The following is a 17,721-nucleotide window of genomic DNA, read 5'->3' as shown; positions in this document are numbered from 1 at the left end:
CCACATAGCCTAAGTAAGGTACAGACTGGCCGGCTGCTCCCTCCACTTGCAGGAGATTATGCAGGGGCTTCACAGGCTGCTCGCTGAGGGTCTCATTGTAAAAAGAGACAGGGACCGTCGTAACCTGTGAACCCGTGTCAAGGAGACAATGGTGGTTTTGTCCCGCGATTGTGATTGTGGCAGAACATTTTGATCCCACCAGCCCCTTTGGTAGTCGAGTTTGCACGTACTTCTTGGACTTTAACATTCCAGCACAATTAACGGTCTTACTTCCCTTCTTGGGACAGTTTTGGTCCCCTTTGGCCCCCGTTTGTCCCGCAACAGGAACCGGACTTAGTTTAAATGCTTGGAAGAATTACTTTGGGAGGTTCTTGAGAACCGCTTCTTTTTCCGGGCAACCAGAGATGGATTTGGCTCATTTTCGCATTGTGGCCGGATGTGGCCATCTTCACCGCATCGGAAACAGTACCCGGGCTTGGGGTGTGAGGATGGAGCTTGGCGAGACTGTGGACTCATGGCTTGTCCCCTGACGCTTGGCTTGGAGACAGACTTCGCTTGACTTGGCATTAACATGGCCAGTTGTCGCTGGATTCCAGCTAGCTGGTGTGCCAGTTGCTGCGTGATGTTAGTTAAAGCAGCAACAGCGCCTCCAGGGTCAGTAAGTGAATGAGCTGACTGAACATGGGCGGAGGCTTTCTGGCGGGTGGATGCAAGGTGTTGCTTCATCCGCATAGCTTTAGCAGCTTCCCGATCCTCCTCCGTGCGTAAGAGAAGCAGAAGTTCTGCAAATGTAGGTGGACGGTGCTTCTTTTGCTTAAGTTGGAGCTCTGCTATCAGAGTGTTGTCCCAGCACCCACGGCAAAACTGGTTCAATAGGTGCCGGTTTACATCAGACTCCATCACACCCCCCCTCTTCACAGCAGAATTTAGGGCAACTTGGAGCCGTTGTAAATATGCAGATGGTTTTTCACCGCCATCTTGAAACGTGTCCATGAATTTGGCAAACAGTTCGTCTCCGTCCTGAACAGTTCCATATGCAGAGTCAAGAGTGTTTAAGTAAACAGTAGGCAGTGTATCTGGTCTTAGATGCTTCACCACATCAGCAGCTGGAGGAAGAAGACTGTCGACTATCCTCCGCGAACGCTGGAGATCGGACACAGCTGGATCCCTCAACATTATGTCAACTCCTGACCTCCAGGTCTCATAGTCAGCCTCATGTGCAGGTCGGGGCAGCCGTCCTGAGAATGCTCTGAGTCTCTGGTGGGTCATTGCTCCTTCATCGTTTCTCATTACATGTTCCACCACATACCGCTGGACCTCGGGCGGATTGATATCAGGGCTTGATATTGATTGCCTCACCCTCGGTTTCGGTCGAGGAGAAACAGGATCAGGCTTTGCAGCAGTGCCTGACATGGAGGGGCTTCGAAAATGACTCATGGCAGCTGGTGGCGGTGGGTCGGAAGTGGGCCCATGTTGGCGTGCCGCGGACACTGGTCTAACTGGCTCTGTCTTCTCTGGGACACTATGAGACTGTCCAATCTGAGTCATCGTAGTTCTCAGGATTTCAGCAAAGTCCACCCCAGTAAGTTTAGACATTTCCTGCAATTTCGACAAGTATGCCTGTGTGGTGGCTTTTGTAAAATGTTCTGTATAGACAGCGGAAAGTTCTGAAATGTCAAAGGTGGTTGGTTCAGTTGCAGTGTCGTTATCACTGACAAACGTGTAGGGCAGCTTTGGGCGCAACCCTTCAATAGCAGTACCACTAGTGAACTCAACTACAAGCGCGCCATCAAACTCAGACGCTGGGTCTGCGATAACAACATGTCGGCCAATAGAGCCATAAGTTTTCAAAAAATCTAATATTTCATCCACTACAGTCTCTGTTATGCTTTCCACCAAAACAGCATTAGGTATTTTGATGCCCTCTTTCATAAACACATCCATTGTGGAAATAAAGAAATTAATTCCAATGAACTATATCTTGATGTCTAAATGTACTTCAAGCAGTAACATATACACATTAAGCATTGACATCAAGCACATCCATATTCCTCCTGGCTAGCTCGCCACATTTTATGTAGCACTTGTTATGCTGTAATGTGAATTATGATGTTGGTTTGGTATTATAACTTAGGCTAGTGCAGAAGATCTTGGCTCGGCTAGGAGGAAAGTGAGGTGCTCAATGATGAACAGAATGCATATAGTCAGCAAGGTGTTATTATGTACAGTGAAGACAAACAAAATATATTCAATATATACAATGTGCACAGGGTTGGTTGGTTGGCTCACTCAGTCAGTGAGTCACACGGCAGTTGAACGCACTGGTCAGTTCGCTCGTGGGTTTAGCTCGCCATCAACGGGAACCTGGCCTGTATGAAACAGGACCAGCGATACATATGGTAATCTACCATTACACATCATTCACCAAGTAAAACAACATTTTACAATATCACTTGATAAATCATATCACCATGATCATGATTGTCATGTACATTAAATAAATCCTAGGGTTTTCAATAGCAGATTGTCACTGCACAAGAGTACTCTTTTATACATTCAAGCATTGACACGATAGCCTTAGCATATTAGCGTTAGCATGATAGTGACAAGCAGCATGCTGACTCACCAGTCCCTCGTTTACACAAATCATGGCGTGCACAATTTCCCATGAGAAGGGCGGAACATCTGGAATGGTCTGCAATGGTGGCAGCACAACAGTTACTGTCGTGGTCGAAGCCGATTATCGCGGATTCAAATCGGCTACGTTCGTACCTGTGTATGCTACGGTCCGTCCCGCACCCAACTCACGAGGGAATGCCGGGCGCGGCCATGTTTAAAAAGACGTGCACACGACGTCTCGCGATCGATCTCGCGATAGGTCGACACGAAGAAAGTAGCTGGGTTACAATTGACACAAAGAAAAAAAAGTTCATAAAAGGATAGACTGTTAAAAAAAGGAAAACAATAAAGCTAAGACATTCAACCTTTGATGTATAAGAGAAAATTATAATGTAATGTGAAAACTACAGGTAATTTGAAAATATCAGCCTTGAATGCCATGGCACCACACCAATAGAAATACATGATATCACAAGGAATGCAATTTTTCAGCAACTACTGGATGGATGTGATGCTAAAATTACTACGGTAAAGGAAGAAATAAGAGGATGATGTTTTAGTATCTCCGTGATTTGCACCATGACTGAAAGAGTTACGGTAACACTGTAAGACCAATAGCCTATCTGCGTTGCCATATTAACTCAAGACGTTAATCTCTGCACCCTGTTACGGGTGGTATCACAGTGCTATTTAATGGTTGCTTGACAAAACTGCACGTCATGTTAGTCGGCGACCTCCCGACATGCTATGGGACAGCGCCATTGTTGCACATCTGTGAGTTGAAACCAACAGTGAACTGACGCTCGAACAAGCTATAAGTGTGGTGCCTAGTTAATACAACACACTCAACCTCCCCTCCTTCTCCACCCAGCTCAATTCACGTCGGAAAAACAGCTGACATGAAATTAAGTGTGCCGATTGCAGGACAAAAAATCGTCACAGGTTTAAATGTGTTTTAATCAATAAGATGTCAATACATTCCAACCGTTTAAAAAAAAAGTGCGAATAATTATCAGTCAGTCAAGGAGACGCCAATATGCTATTGGCCGATTAAGGTCACCCGGTCTCACTCACGGAGATGCTATTGGCCGGCGTCACACGTCAATCACAGAAGTGCCGATATGCTATTGGCCGAACGCCTTTATCTAGCTTGATGGCACAGCTGGTTGGGATGGAAGGAAGTAGAGAAAACCCTGACTGAAAAAGTTACTGTGACACTGTAAGACCAATAGCATATCTGATTTACCGTATTGACTTCGAGCATTCATCTCTGCTCATCTCTGCTTATCTCAGCCCAAGTCACGTCTTTCCAAAGGTAAAAGTCATTTTTCCTTTGTATTTGTTATTTAATGCAACTGTACAGTAGATTATGTCACTCAATATTAATATATGTATACAGCGTGATGATTTCACCTAAGGCTTCTGCGCGCGTTGCACGCATTCACGAATTAACATGGGTTTGGATTGCCCGCTATACGAGCAATTCGAGATACGAGCGTAGCCGCTGAACGGATTAAGTTCGTAACCCGGGGGCCCACTGTATATATATATACACACACACATACATACATACATACATACAGTAATCCCTCGTTTATCACGGCGGTTGCGTTTCAAAAATAACACGCGTAAAGTGAAATCCGTGAAGTAGCCAGCTTTATTTTTTTTAATTATTTCACAATGCAATACTAAACTATAGAATAAAACCAAAAATCAAGCTATGCCTCTTTGTCCTGAACCCACGCATTGTTATGAGTAGTATTTGAGCTCTTTCTTTTCCTGAGCAAGATTTTTATAAACGGATATGCCCTGACATCGAATTAAAGTGAAGAATCTTATATCATAACAAAACACTTGAACTTTCAATTCATTGCAAAAGAAATCCAAATAAAAGTCAGATTTCCAAAGCTGCGCATTTCTCCATTGCTGTCTGTGTCTACATAGTGTGCGCTCTGGGCATGCCTACGAGTCACGTGATCGGCTCCCAGAGACTGTGAAGGGAATCATATATTAGGTTGTTATCATTATGAGCTTAGTTCATTGTTACCCATTTATGCAATCCTAGTTCATCTTGACCCTGTCCTTAGATAGAACTGTTGACGCACGAAAGTGTGAGCCGGGACCTTGGCCCAGCTGCCGGTGGCGCCCGGCTGGCTCTTTTGTTGTGTCTTGTAATCTGCTATGCTTCTATTCAATAAAAGCCAGGGGGGAACGGCTGGGGAGTGGAAAACTAGCGTTGGAAGACCCACGAGTTACATTTGCCCAAGCTTTTTTCCCTATGCCGGCATAGAAAAGTCAATCTTGGCTGGTCTGAGTTACTCTTTTTGCTGTTTAAGCAGCTAGGCTTGTCCTAGTCTTCTTTTCTGAGATTTCTCTGACAGAGACCAAGCTGTCAATCAATGTGCTTACTAGCACGTTCGCACACGGCAATTAGAGGAGAGACACAGGAGAGACGAAAGCAAGCTTTTGTATCCTTTTGCCTTTTGTAATTATTTGACAAGTGAAAAACCAATACAGTACACCGTCAATATTTTATTTCAAGACAACAGTAAAGCCCCTGAGCCAATCATACCAGTTATCCCAAGTTCTCCCTTCCGCCATTCTACAAGCCAATCAACTTCGGGAACATTCAACGTCTCACGCAGGGGCATGAATGAATCATGGCGGCCACTTTGCGGTCACCGGGAGCTTTCCAACACAGCCAGCTGAGCTTTCAATACAAAACAGAGCCAAGCAAGAGCACTCACCTGGCTTGTAGAATGGCAGAAGGGAGAACTTGGGATAACTGGTATGTGCAGCGTTTGCTTCCTTTTTTAACAGCTATTGAACCATAGTTACTGTGCCAAGATAACAATAGTGCAGCATTGACAGCTCAGTATTTAGCACGGTATCGGCCACTTGATTGAGACGTTGAAACTTTATTTTTTGGCAGACAAGTATTTCCACAAAGTGAGGGACACACAGTATAAAAAAAGATAAAGTTACTGTAGGAGAAAATACTGGCTCATCTACATCCCAGAAAAGTGAAAGTTCTCGGCAATGCTCTTCTTTCCAGATGTACCATAAAGTGCACAGCAAGCTCGCTCCCTGCCCCTCTCCTCTCCTCTCCTCTCCTCTCCTCTCCTCTCCTCTCCTCTCCTCTCCTCTCCTCTCCTCTCCTCTCCTCTCCTCTCCTCTCGCAATAAAAAGTATGAGCGTAGCGACGTGAATTTTCGCGTTCAGTGTGCACTTAGCAGTAGGGTGTCGTGGTGCAGAGTGCACATAGTGAATGTTTGTTTGTGTGTGTTAGTGTATGTTTGTATGTGTGTGTGTATGTGACAATCAGTGACAAGCACAAAATCCTGAAACAGAACACAATTTGTGGGTGGCTACTCCTAAGCAGATTCCTGGTACCAGTGCCAAACCTATGTGTGGATGCAAGTCCGACTCGTTGGATCTCTGCCTCGCAAACCAGCTCGGGCTTCTACCCTGCCAGACACCTGACATTCCATATCCCTTAAATTTATTTCAAATGAAAAAAAAAAGTGCTAAAAGTTTTTAACTCACATTAATCAGTAGTTTCCCCATGTATTGTGAAAACTCAGATAAAGAAAGGAGGAAATGTTTTCATCATGAACTTGTCTGTAAGTGTTCACCCTGCTGGCATTCCAATAAAATATCATACCTTTCTAAATTCTTCCTATGCAGTCAATGCAGCAGATAACAAACAGAGAGATAAAAACATGAGTGCCATTAAGATCAACATTGACCCGTGAGTACACTGTTGCATATTAAGTAAAGATGGTGATATCATGATGCACTGAATCATATTTCTTTCTGTGTTAACATTATGTACTCATGAATTTTTCTCTATTCTGCTTCCATCAGTGAATCCAACACTATCTCTGTTTGGAACAATGGTAAAGGAATACCTGTGGTGGAGCACAAAGATGAAAAGATGTATGTGCCAGCTCTCATTTTTGGTCATTTGCTCACCTCCAGCAACTATGATGATGAGGAAAAAAAGGTCACTGGTAAGGACTATTTGCCAGAGGTTACACCAAGCCAGTCCTATTCAACTAAAATTCTTCAACTCTTTCTGTGCCATGGATGAGAATTTTCGTTATTTAAAATACTTGTGATTGTGTCCCAGTGACAAGAATGCTTTTCGCCTATGTTTTTTTTTTTTTTAAATGAATGGCTAGATGACACTCGTGGATAGATGACACTCGTTCTCCAGTACTCCCTTTAATATGCCAATCCAGCACTGTTGGAATGGAGCTATATACATGCGCAAGCGGTTAGTTTATGGGTTAAAAAACACATTTTCACGGTTTTTGTCCGTTTTATATAAGGGAAGAACTGTTGAAATGTTTCAGATGCTACAAAAAAAAAGACTACAGTTGTGTCAGCATTTTAAAGGTCGCTTATGTTTCTCGCTCTCTCTCTCTCTTTTTAGCATTCTCACACTCTCCCTCTCTCACACACACACTTGTGAAGCTGTATGTATGTAGCTACATGTGTTGTACAGTACGTATGTGTGTGTGTGTGTGTGTGTGTGCGCGTGTGTGTGTGTGTGTGTGTGTATATACATAAATACATATATATATATATATATATATATATATATATATATATATATATATATATATATATATATATATATATATATATATATTTGTGTGTGTGTGTGTGTGTGTGTTTGTATCTGTATATACATATATACAGTGGGCGCCCGTGTTACGAACTTAATCCGTTCAGCGGCTACGCCTCGTAACTCGAATTGCACGTATGACGGGCAATCCAAACCTATGTTAATTAGTGAATGCGTGCAACGCGTGCAAAAACCTTTGGTAAAAACATCACGACTTTATACACATATTAAAAATGAGTAACATAATCTACTGTACAGTTAAATAAAATAACATATACAAAGGAAAATTGACATTTACCTGTGGGGCGACGTGACTTGAGCTAGGTGGAGGCGGAGGTGAGCAGAGACCAACCCGCAGAATTTATTTATTTATTTTCTTAAACGGAAACTTTTCTCAAACTAGAACTTATCACCGGCGATTTCCTTCTCTTTAATCCATAATAGAAGAAGCCTCTCAATTTTGTTGTCGATCGAGGTCCGTCCCCGGCAAGGAAAGTCTTGCCCTTAGAAGATTGCCGAGCGGTTACGGCCATACTCACGAGCAAGGTTAACCTTGCGTACGTCTCCTTCGTATTTTTTTTTTTTTATCTCCTGCTTCGTTTCTATTGTCATCATCCTCTTACTTCTTCCTTTACCGCCACCAGCAATTTTAGAAGCCATGTCTAACAGATAAAGTTTGCAAAGTCTTAACAACATTCCTTCCTTCCGTTTTTGACTGATTTTCTCTCCTTCCTTCCGTCCCGACCAGCTGTGCCATCAAGCTAGATGAAGGCGTTCGACCAATGGCATATTGGCATTTCCGTGACTGACACCGTGACTGAAACAGTGACTGTGACATTGTAAGAGCACTAGTATATCAGCGGTACCGTGTTGCGCGTGAGCAGATGATTTCGTTGATGTAGCAAAGGGAAGTCAATTGTAGGTACGCATTGACTGGCAAAGCGTGGTGAAATCATAGTTATAACCATGACGAATATACACACATATATAACATTATTGCCATAATCTACTTTGCAGTTAATTAAATTAACATGGATACACAAAGGATAAATGACATTTTCCTCTGGGGCGACGTGACTTGAGCCGAGTAGAGACGGAGGTGAGCAGAGACCAACCCGCAGAATTTATTGATTTATTTTCTTAAACAAGAATTTTTCTCAAACTAAAACATATCACCGGCGATTTCCTTCTCTTTAATCCATAATAGAAGAAGCCTCTCCATTTTGTTGTCGAGCGAGGTCCGTCCCCCGGCAAGGAAAGTCTTGCCCTTAGAAGATTGCCGAGCGGTTACGTCCATACTCAGAGCAAGGTTAACTATGCGTGTGCCTCCTTCGTATTTTTTTATTTTCTCCTGCTTGGTTTCTATTGTCATCATCCTCTTACTTCTTCCTTTACCGCCACTTGCAATTTTAGAAGCCATGTCTAACAGATTAAGTTTGCAAAGTCTTCACAACATTCCTTCCTTCCGTTTTTGACTGATTTTCTCTCCTTCCTTCCGTCCCGACCAGCTGTGCCATCAAGCTAGATAAAGGCGTTCGGCCAATAGCATATCGGCATTTCTGTGATTGACGTGACGCCGGGCAATAGCATCTCCGTGACTGACTCCGTGACTGACACCGTGACTGAGACAGTGACTGTGACATTGTAAGAGCAATAGCGTTCGACGATGCCGTGATAAGCGTCAACTTCCAAATTAGTTGACGTAGCAAAGCGAAAATAAATGTTCGAACACAATGGCCGGCATGTCATATTGTTCGTAAGACGGAAGGTTTGTGCGTAAGTGGGGGACAAAAAACTCCGCGGTCCACGCTTGTAAGTCGAAATGTTCGTAAAAGAGGGTGTTCGTAAACCGGGGGCCGACTGTTTTATATATATATATATATATATATATATATATATATATATATATATATATATATATATATATATATATATATATATATATATATATATATATATATCCATATACACACACACACCAATAGCAGACCAGCATCTCCGTGAGGAGACCCTGACCAATAGCAGACCAGCATTGTAGTGACGCGTTGCAGGGAGGCAAGTGTGACGGCAACTGCAAATAAGTGTAATTATCTAAAAATGCCTGCAGATGGAGACGAAACAACACAAATAAGGCCAAGCCCCTAGGGTTATGACAGTTGTTTTTTTGGCGCAAAACTGGGAAAATACCACAAAGAGGGGATGAAAAATCTCAATATTCCATGTCGCAACATGAAAAAAACGTAAACCAGGGACACTTTAACATTAGGGTCCACTGTGTGTATGCGTGTGTGTGTGTGTGTGTACCTAAGGTTTTTGCGCGCATTGCACGCATTCACTAATTAACATAGGTTTGGATTGCCCATCATACGAGCAGTTCAAGTTACGAGCGTAGCCGCTGAACGGATTAAGTTCGTAACACGGGGGCCCACTGTAATATATATATATATATATATATATATATATATATATATATATATATATATATATATATATATATATATATATATATATATATATTTATATATTCATATATATATATATATATATATATATATTTATATATTCATATATATATATATATATATATATATATATATATATATATATATATATATATATATATATATATATACTTTAACAATGTTGTTGATTTATTTATTATTCAACAGATACTACATGATACACCACTTGCGTACTCTCTCACCGGAGTCTTGGTGGTGGTCAATCAAATTCTCAACAAACTAAGTAATATTAGTTCTTTAATGAATATACAATAATGTTAATAAGGCTAATGTAACATTAATAATAGGAGAAAGGAAATAAAATATGCAAAAAATACAATAAAAAAGGATTGTTTATGGTTACTGCGGCTATATTGGGGCGTACATAGAAATCTAGGGACTGATACCCTACTTCGCGGATTTCAGACTTCGCGGGGGTTGACACCCCCTATTAAACGTGAAGTGGGGGGATCACTGTATTAAGCAAAGTTGTTGTTCAGCATTCATATTTTATTTGTTTGTTTTCGTTCTCATGTTAAAAAAAAGTGTTGCAAAACAAAGCTCAAATGGATTATATTCCTATCCATCCCAATCATTGACCTTTCAATATATAGTTGAATGAAAGACAATATAGCAACTATCATGAATTAAATACAAATTTATCAGCCAGGGAGTAATAATAATAAAAATAATAAAAAGCCAGGGAATAATTTTATTATATATAAACGAAGAACAATATTAAAGAAAGCAACGCATATTTGTGGCTTCATACTTTGAAATTTAAGAAATGTGATTAAATAGTAATGTGATAAAATGGGATGAATAACAATCAAATGAATATATTTACAAATGAAATCAAAATCAAAACCCCTTTTAATTTAGGCTTGTCTGATCTTGGAAGGATTGCAATAGCATGTGGGCATGGCCGAATCCGACCTAAGGGCTTGCTGAGGAACATTGACCACTTTCAAATGAAATACTACTCTAGCCCTCTATATCAGCTATCCATCCATATTATCGCATTAACCATTATATCGCTGCTTATCGATTAATTTCCTTTTCACTTTTTTTTGAGGCTTTGAGCCAGAAGTGCAGTGGAGGTAAAACTAGGCTTGTATAAAAGGCTCAAAAGTTGTATGTTCTTGTTCACCAGTTCCAAGTGTTGTTTACTTATTTGCATAATCACGCCTGTGTCACGTGACTGCGTGTTCGCGAATGCGGAAGTTCAGTGTTGTCCAATTGAGAGTATGTTCGCTGTTTGGTTGTAAGGGCAATTTAAAGTGTCCAATACACCTACCATGCTTGTTTTTGGAACATAGGATGAGACTCAAGTGCCCGGACCCAAGTGCCCAAGACCCTCGGGAGCTTGGGGAGAACATGCAAACTCCACTCACGAAGGCCTTTACGAGCTGGAATTGAATCTGAGACCCTCTATATCAGTTATCACTAAATCTATTGACAGCTATTTTATGCAGATAATAGAAATTATTTTGGAAATAAATACAAGTAAAAATCAAAATTTGTTTTTATTTGACATGTGTTTTCACAAAATCAGGCTTATGTCACTGAAATTGAAAATTGATGTACTAGATATATTCTAATTTTACACCTTTTATTTACAATGATGAATATAATATATGGCGTTAGCTCAAAAATCGTTGAAGCTAGAGCAGTGTAAAAGTTGCCCTTGTTTTCAGAAAAACGCATTTAAAGTTTTGTCACATTCATTATTCAAAGGTGTACGTTGTCTAATAATTCCATACTAATCCCATACACAGAAATTACAATTTAAAAGTAAAAAAGATAAACACTACTACAACATTCCCATTGTTACTTAGCTGCTCCCCTTGCCACAAAATGTAGGCTGTGTTCCTATACAGTTAAAAAAATAAAATTAAATCAATTATAAAATAAATATAAAATATTTTATAATAAATATATTTTATAATAAAATAAATCAATGAAAATAATCAGAGGTGGGCAGACCATTACCACAGATGGACACCTGTTTCGCTTATGAACAGACGAGTGATGGTGCTCATAAAAATGGGGGAATAAGAATGTCGGAAAGGGTGTGTTTTGTCATTTTAATCGTCGGCATAAACATTCCTGACCGACACTGCCCTGTTACCAATGGAATAACAAAAAAACTGTTATGCCTGGTTGCTACATTGCTTGTTTCTATGCATTAATCCATTTTATAAAGCTGCTTATTTTCACTAGGTTCACAAGCAATATTCCCTCTGATTTTCAATGTGTCTGTGCATTCGCACAAACTCCCTGAGCAAGTTTTGGACTAAGGAGAGCAACATCAGACATGCACACAGTGAGTCGCTGTGTGCAAATCTGATGTTGCTCCCAAAGCTATTTTTGACCTATATCATATAAGTCACATTTTGTCATTAATGAGTAAGGGGGGGGGCGGGGGAGGTCTGCGTCTATCCAGGGTTCTAGCTGTGGGAGAACAATGCAATAATGTGTCTATGATTGTTTTACTGTATTGCATTATGTTGCCAAACTAATCTCAACTATTTTTGTTCGTTTTCAACAAGTTTGTTATTATTTATTTTAAATCTTGAGCAATAAATGTTTTAGACATGACTGTGTAATGCCACCACCATGGTAATAATGTCATTTTCTCTTTGTATCTTTTCAGGTGGTAGGAACGGCTATGGTGCCAAACTTTGCAATATTTTCAGTACCAAATTCACTGTGGAAACTGCCTGCAAGGAATACAGACACAGTTTCAAACAGGTGAGATGGTATCCAACATATACAGAAACTATTACAGTCGGCCCCCAGTTTATGAACTCCCTCTTTTACGAACATTTCGACTTACGAGCGGGGACCGTGGAGTTTTTTATCCCCCATTTACGTACAAACCTTTCGTCTTGCGAACAATCCAACATGCCGGTCAATGTGTTCGTAAATGTATTTTCGCTTTGCTGCATCAATGAAATCTAATGTTCACGCTTGTCACGGTAACGATGAACGCTATTGCTCTTACAATGTCACAGTCACTGTCTCAATCACGGTGTCAGTCACGGAGTCACGGAGATGCCGATATGCTATTGGTCGATTAAGGTCACAGTCCCGGTCTCACTCACGGAGATGCTATTGGCCGGCGTCACGTCAATCATAGAAATGCCGATATGCTATTGGCCGAACGCCTTTATCTAGCTTGATGGCACAGCTGGTCGGGATGGAAGGAAGGAGAGAAAATGAGTGAAAAACGGAAGGAAGGAAGGAAGGAAGGAATGTTGTGAAGACTTTGCAAACTTTATCTGTTAGACATGGCTTCTAAAAATGCAAGTGGCGGTAAAGGAAGAAGTAAGAGGATGATGACAATAGAAACCAAGCAGGAGATAATAAAAATACGAAGGAGGCGCACGCATAGTTAACCTTGCTCGTGAGTATGGCCGTAACCGCTTGGCAATCTTCTAAGGGCAAGACTTTCCTTGCCGGGGGACGGACCTTGGTGGACAACAAAATGGAGAGGCTTCTTCTATTATGGATTAAAGAGAAGGAAATCGCCGGTGATATGTTTTAGTTTGAGAAAAATTCTTGTTTAAGAAAATAAATAAATAAATTCTGCGGGTTGGTCTCTGCTCCCCTCCGCCTCCACTCAGCTCAAGTCACGTCGCCCCAAAGGTAAATGTCATTTTTCCTTTGTATATGTTATTTAATTTAACTGTACAGTAGATTATGTTACTCATTTTTAATGTGTATAAAGTCGTGATGTTTTTACCTAAGGTTTTTGCACGCGTTGCACACATTCACAAATTAACATAGGTTTGGATTGCCCGTCATACGAGCAGTTCGAGTTACGAGCGTAGCTGCTGAACGGATTAAGTTCGTAACACGGGGGCCCACTGTATTTCAATATACTGCAGCTGCTGCACAACAGGAAAAACCTCTTATGAGAAATCATTTTTATCTGCATTGCTATATGTGCTCCACCCAGAGTTGGCAGAACAACATGAGCAAGACTTCAGAGCCCAAAATCAAGTTCTTTGATGGGGATGATTTCACCTGTGTGACTTTCCAGCCAGACCTATCGAAGTTTAAGATGGTTAAACTGGATACAGATATAGTAGCTCTTCTTACACGCAGAGCATATGATGTTGCTGGATCCTGCAAAGGTGTTAAAGTCACGCTGAATGGGAAAAAATTACCGGTAAGTCTCAGCCATGCTAAAATTTACAACCCAACTTGGGCTGACCTTGAAAGAGCCATAATTTTGCCAAATAAAAATATATTTTTACTTTCAACCCTTTTAAAATGTTCAGTGACATCATCCCTATATATATAATTCGCAGATGGGAATATGCAGACGATATAATGTTATGCGTTGCATGAAATTAAACGCTTCCCTGTCGCAAAATAAAAGCTTTTCTGCAACATTTATTTCTTGGATTGAAACCTTTTATCAACTACAACTCCTACTTTGCATAGCAAGAACTTTTCATTATGGGAGTGAAGCCACAGCACTCAATAAAGTCATTGAAAGGCTTCAATGGTGGTTTTAGGGTCTCAGCACCAACATTTCTATTGTACCCTGTTCGCAAGTTGCCGTTTAAAGGATTAATCTGGGGAAAATGCATGATAAAATATCGGGTTTTCAATATGTCCAAAATTGACAATATTTCCAATTTTTCATGGAAGTAAATGAGTCTGACATGGGCTAAATTTGACATCTGCTGCGTTTACCTCTGAACACGTTTCGGCATAGGGGCCCAAGGAGGTGCACGACGTGGGAGAGGTAGAACCAATAAAATGCAGGACTGAGAGGGATGAGACTCAAATAATGAATGTTTAATTTCCAAACTGAGGCGGGAGGAGATGGAATAACGAATACAAAGTACAAAAAAACAAGAACAAACTCACTGGGGACAAACGGGAGCAGGGGGTGAGGTTTCTCGGCAACAGCAAGCTCAGTGGAGTGAGGTAGACGCTAGACTGCGAAGGTGGTATCAAACAATAACCCGACAACTAGCAGTTACAACCCTACTTCTTATATACACGACACTAATTACAAACAACGCGAAACAGCTGGCAAGAGAACAAGAGGAAGGGGCGGCTGATTGGATGACACGCAAGGGGCAGGAACACGCAGGCAGGAGGTGGACAAAATCAAACTAACGGACAGGGAGGAGAGGCAGACGCGGGGTGGGGGAGGGGAACAATTCTAACACTAGAAAGACCAGAGAGGTGCCATTTGGCACTTCTACCTATAAAGACCATCGGAGTGCCAAATGGCACTAAGGATTATACCTCGCATCCTCAATGACCTGTGAATGGCTAACTTTGTTATGTAAATTAAACAGAAGAGAAGTTGCACACCAACTTTATCTTGCTGGGGGGGAACATCATGCATGCAAATGTGGTCGTTATCTGAACATCCTGTGTGGGGTTTCTGAGATGTGTTCTTGAGTTGAAGAGCTTGCACAGACCCCTCTTTTGAAAACTTCATTCAAAATAACAATTGTTTAGTTTATTGTACACAAAACATAGAGTTCGTTACAAGTACAGCCAAACACACAAGAAGTAAAATACAGCATGAGTAGAAAAACACAAAACAAAAAGTCAAAAAATGTGTGGGTGTGTTCTGGGTGTGTCAGAAGCCAATGAGGCTTTTTCATATCCACACACCCAGGCAAATGTGGTTTCAATCACAATGTGTCAACATAAACATCCATAAATAGCACAGATGCAGATTCAATAAAAACTAGAGCTGCAAGCAGCTATAAAGGGCCCTCGCAGACCTGTGCACGTTGGGGTATGAACAGGTCGGGGTATGAACAAGGACTATGAACAATGAAATAGTAGTTGTAGATGACTTCAGTGCAGGACTCTTACCAAATATGTAAAATTTAGACAAGGTGGGACAATGTGGGTGGAGTTACTGCAGCTTTTATTGTTCCAATTTTGTGACTTTCAATGCCATATAGGCCACACCCACTGTGGAAACATCGTACTGATTTGTGGAGGGCATAAGGCATGGCCACTGGCTTTTCAGAAAACATTTAAGGGATATCACTTCAAGGGGCTCAGCAGAGTACATAAAAACATTAAGGATTTGCTATATTTTTTGCTGCCACTAGGTGGCGCTCGTACTATGATAAAAAATAGGCTTGTAGGTGTGTTTCACATTGGACTCCCATCCCATATATGAAGTTTTGCAAACATCAGATCATCTAGGTCCAATTACAGCAACTTTCACCGTTTTGGGGAGACATTAGACTTTGAGTTTGCATAGAGGCCACGCCCTTTAATGAAAAGTCATAAAAGTTGAGAACCTTAATGTTCCAATGTGTCATAGCTTTTCTGACCATTTTTTAGTTCATTTAGTCAAACAGGCATTTCACAGTACATAAAAGTATAAAAAATGAGATTTTTGTCCGCCACTGGGTGGCGCTGTAAATGATTTGAAAGTTTATCACATAGCTGTATTATTGCATGACTTTTAAAGTCCCAGGAAAGTTTCAGATGGTTTGAAGCTGTCATAGCTGAGTTATTAACATTTTTGTCACTCTTGGCGAAGGAAGTATCAAACATAATTTGAAGCTCCGCCCCCATCTTTTCTGTCAAGAGATCTTCACGATATTTGGACTATGTGTGCCCCTCAGTTGGATAATGATTCATGCCAAAGTTGAAGGTAATGGGGTGAATCGTTTAAGAGAAAAAGGCACTAGTTTGAGACCAGCTAATGTCTAAGAATGGGACAAAACTGCACATTAAAAAAATTCTTAACAATTTTTCTGTACATCCTAGCACATCACTTTTATTGACTTTTTTGTAGGTCTTGCAGTCCTTCATTTGCCTACAAAGTTTCATAGCTGTAGGTCAAACCAAACAGGATTGACTGTAATCTTTCGACTAATGACATTTTTTGCAGACACTAGGTGGCGCTAGCTTTAAACTGGAATATATTTTTGTCGATATGTTCAGGAGAATATTTTCATCCAATGTGTGAAATTGTGAGAAGATCAGATCATCTGGGTCAAATTAGAGCAACTTTTACTGGACAGATAAAGCTTCGGAATGAAAATGGTCGTAGAGGCCACGCCCATTATCGAAACTTCGTAAAATTTGGTGGAGGTCAGCAGGGCTGTCTAGAGGCTTTTCAGACCTAATTTCAGCGATATTACATCAAAGGGCTCAGCTAAACACATAAAAACGTTTAAAAAATGCTCTATTTTTGGCTGCCACTAGGTGGCGCTCGCACTATAACAAAAAATACGTTGTTAGGTGTATTCCGCATTGGAAACCCATCAAATATATGAAGTTTAGAAAAGATAAGACCATCTGGGACCAAACACAGCAACTTTGTTCGTTTTGGCGAGACATCAGACTGACATTTTTGTTTGCCACTAGATGGCCTTATAAGCAATTGAATATTTTTTTAAACACTTGTGTTAAGGGCTTGAGTCTCCATGTGTCTGTGAAGTTTCAGATTTTTCTAAGCTTGTAAAGCTGAGTTATAAAGGTTTGTTTCACATGTGGCAAAGTAATCATCAAAGGCATAATATAAAGCCCCGCCCCCAACAAATTTGATGGCGGATCATCACAAAAATTTGAACAATTGTGCCTGACAGTCAGATAAAACATCACAGCAAATTTGAAGTCGATCGGGTCAAGCGTTTGGGAGAAAAAAGGAGCAGTTCGGGACCTGCAAATGAGCAAAAACGGGCTAAAGGTGCACATTCAAAAATTCATAACTCTCTTTCTGTACATCTGAGCATAGGGCTCGCGCTGACTTTTTTGTAGGGCTCGAGGTCCTACATAAGGCTACAAATTTTTGGAGCTCTAGGTCAAACGGGCCGGGAGTGAGAGGCTATTTTCCACTCATAAGGCCATTTTGGGGCCAATTACAGCCACTTTTTTCGTTTTGGCGAGTCATCTGACTTTGAGGTGGCGTGCAGACTACGCCCATTATCGAAAAGTCGTAAAATTTTAAAACCTTAA

At 40.9% G+C, this 17,721-nt stretch overlaps 1 protein-coding gene and 1 long non-coding RNA gene across 4 annotated transcripts in view; one reads left to right on the top strand and one right to left on the bottom strand.

Annotated features, from left to right (window-relative positions):
- Positions 1–17,721, top strand: part of top2b (DNA topoisomerase II beta) — a 178,050-nt gene that overhangs the window by 42,788 nt on the left and 117,541 nt on the right. For all 3 annotated transcript variants that reach the window (XM_088404453.1, XM_088404452.1, XM_088404451.1), the window contains exons 4-7: positions 6,307–6,370; positions 6,487–6,632; positions 12,410–12,507; positions 13,718–13,930. In XM_088404453.1, coding sequence (XP_088260579.1) covers positions 6,307–6,370; positions 6,487–6,632; positions 12,410–12,507; positions 13,718–13,930 — 521 coding nt within the window. The remainder of the gene's footprint in view (positions 1–6,306; positions 6,371–6,486; positions 6,633–12,409; positions 12,508–13,717; positions 13,931–17,721) is intronic.
- LOC148406721 (uncharacterized) lies at positions 2,265–2,834 on the bottom strand. Its single transcript, XR_015864023.1, has 3 exons — positions 2,773–2,834; positions 2,627–2,695; positions 2,265–2,369 (listed from the first exon to the last, which is right to left on the bottom strand). It is a non-coding gene; the product is annotated as an uncharacterized LOC148406721 (long non-coding RNA).

The sequence above is a fragment of the Hippichthys cyanospilos genome, chromosome 21 (genome assembly GCF_059441005.1).
Source record: "Hippichthys cyanospilos isolate Australia breed blue-spotted pipefish chromosome 21, RoL_Hcya_1.0, whole genome shotgun sequence".
Taxonomy (NCBI): domain Eukaryota; kingdom Metazoa; phylum Chordata; class Actinopteri; order Syngnathiformes; family Syngnathidae; genus Hippichthys; species Hippichthys cyanospilos.
The sequence above is the reverse complement of the archived record's forward strand: the minus strand, read 5'-3'. Positions and strand labels throughout refer to the sequence as shown.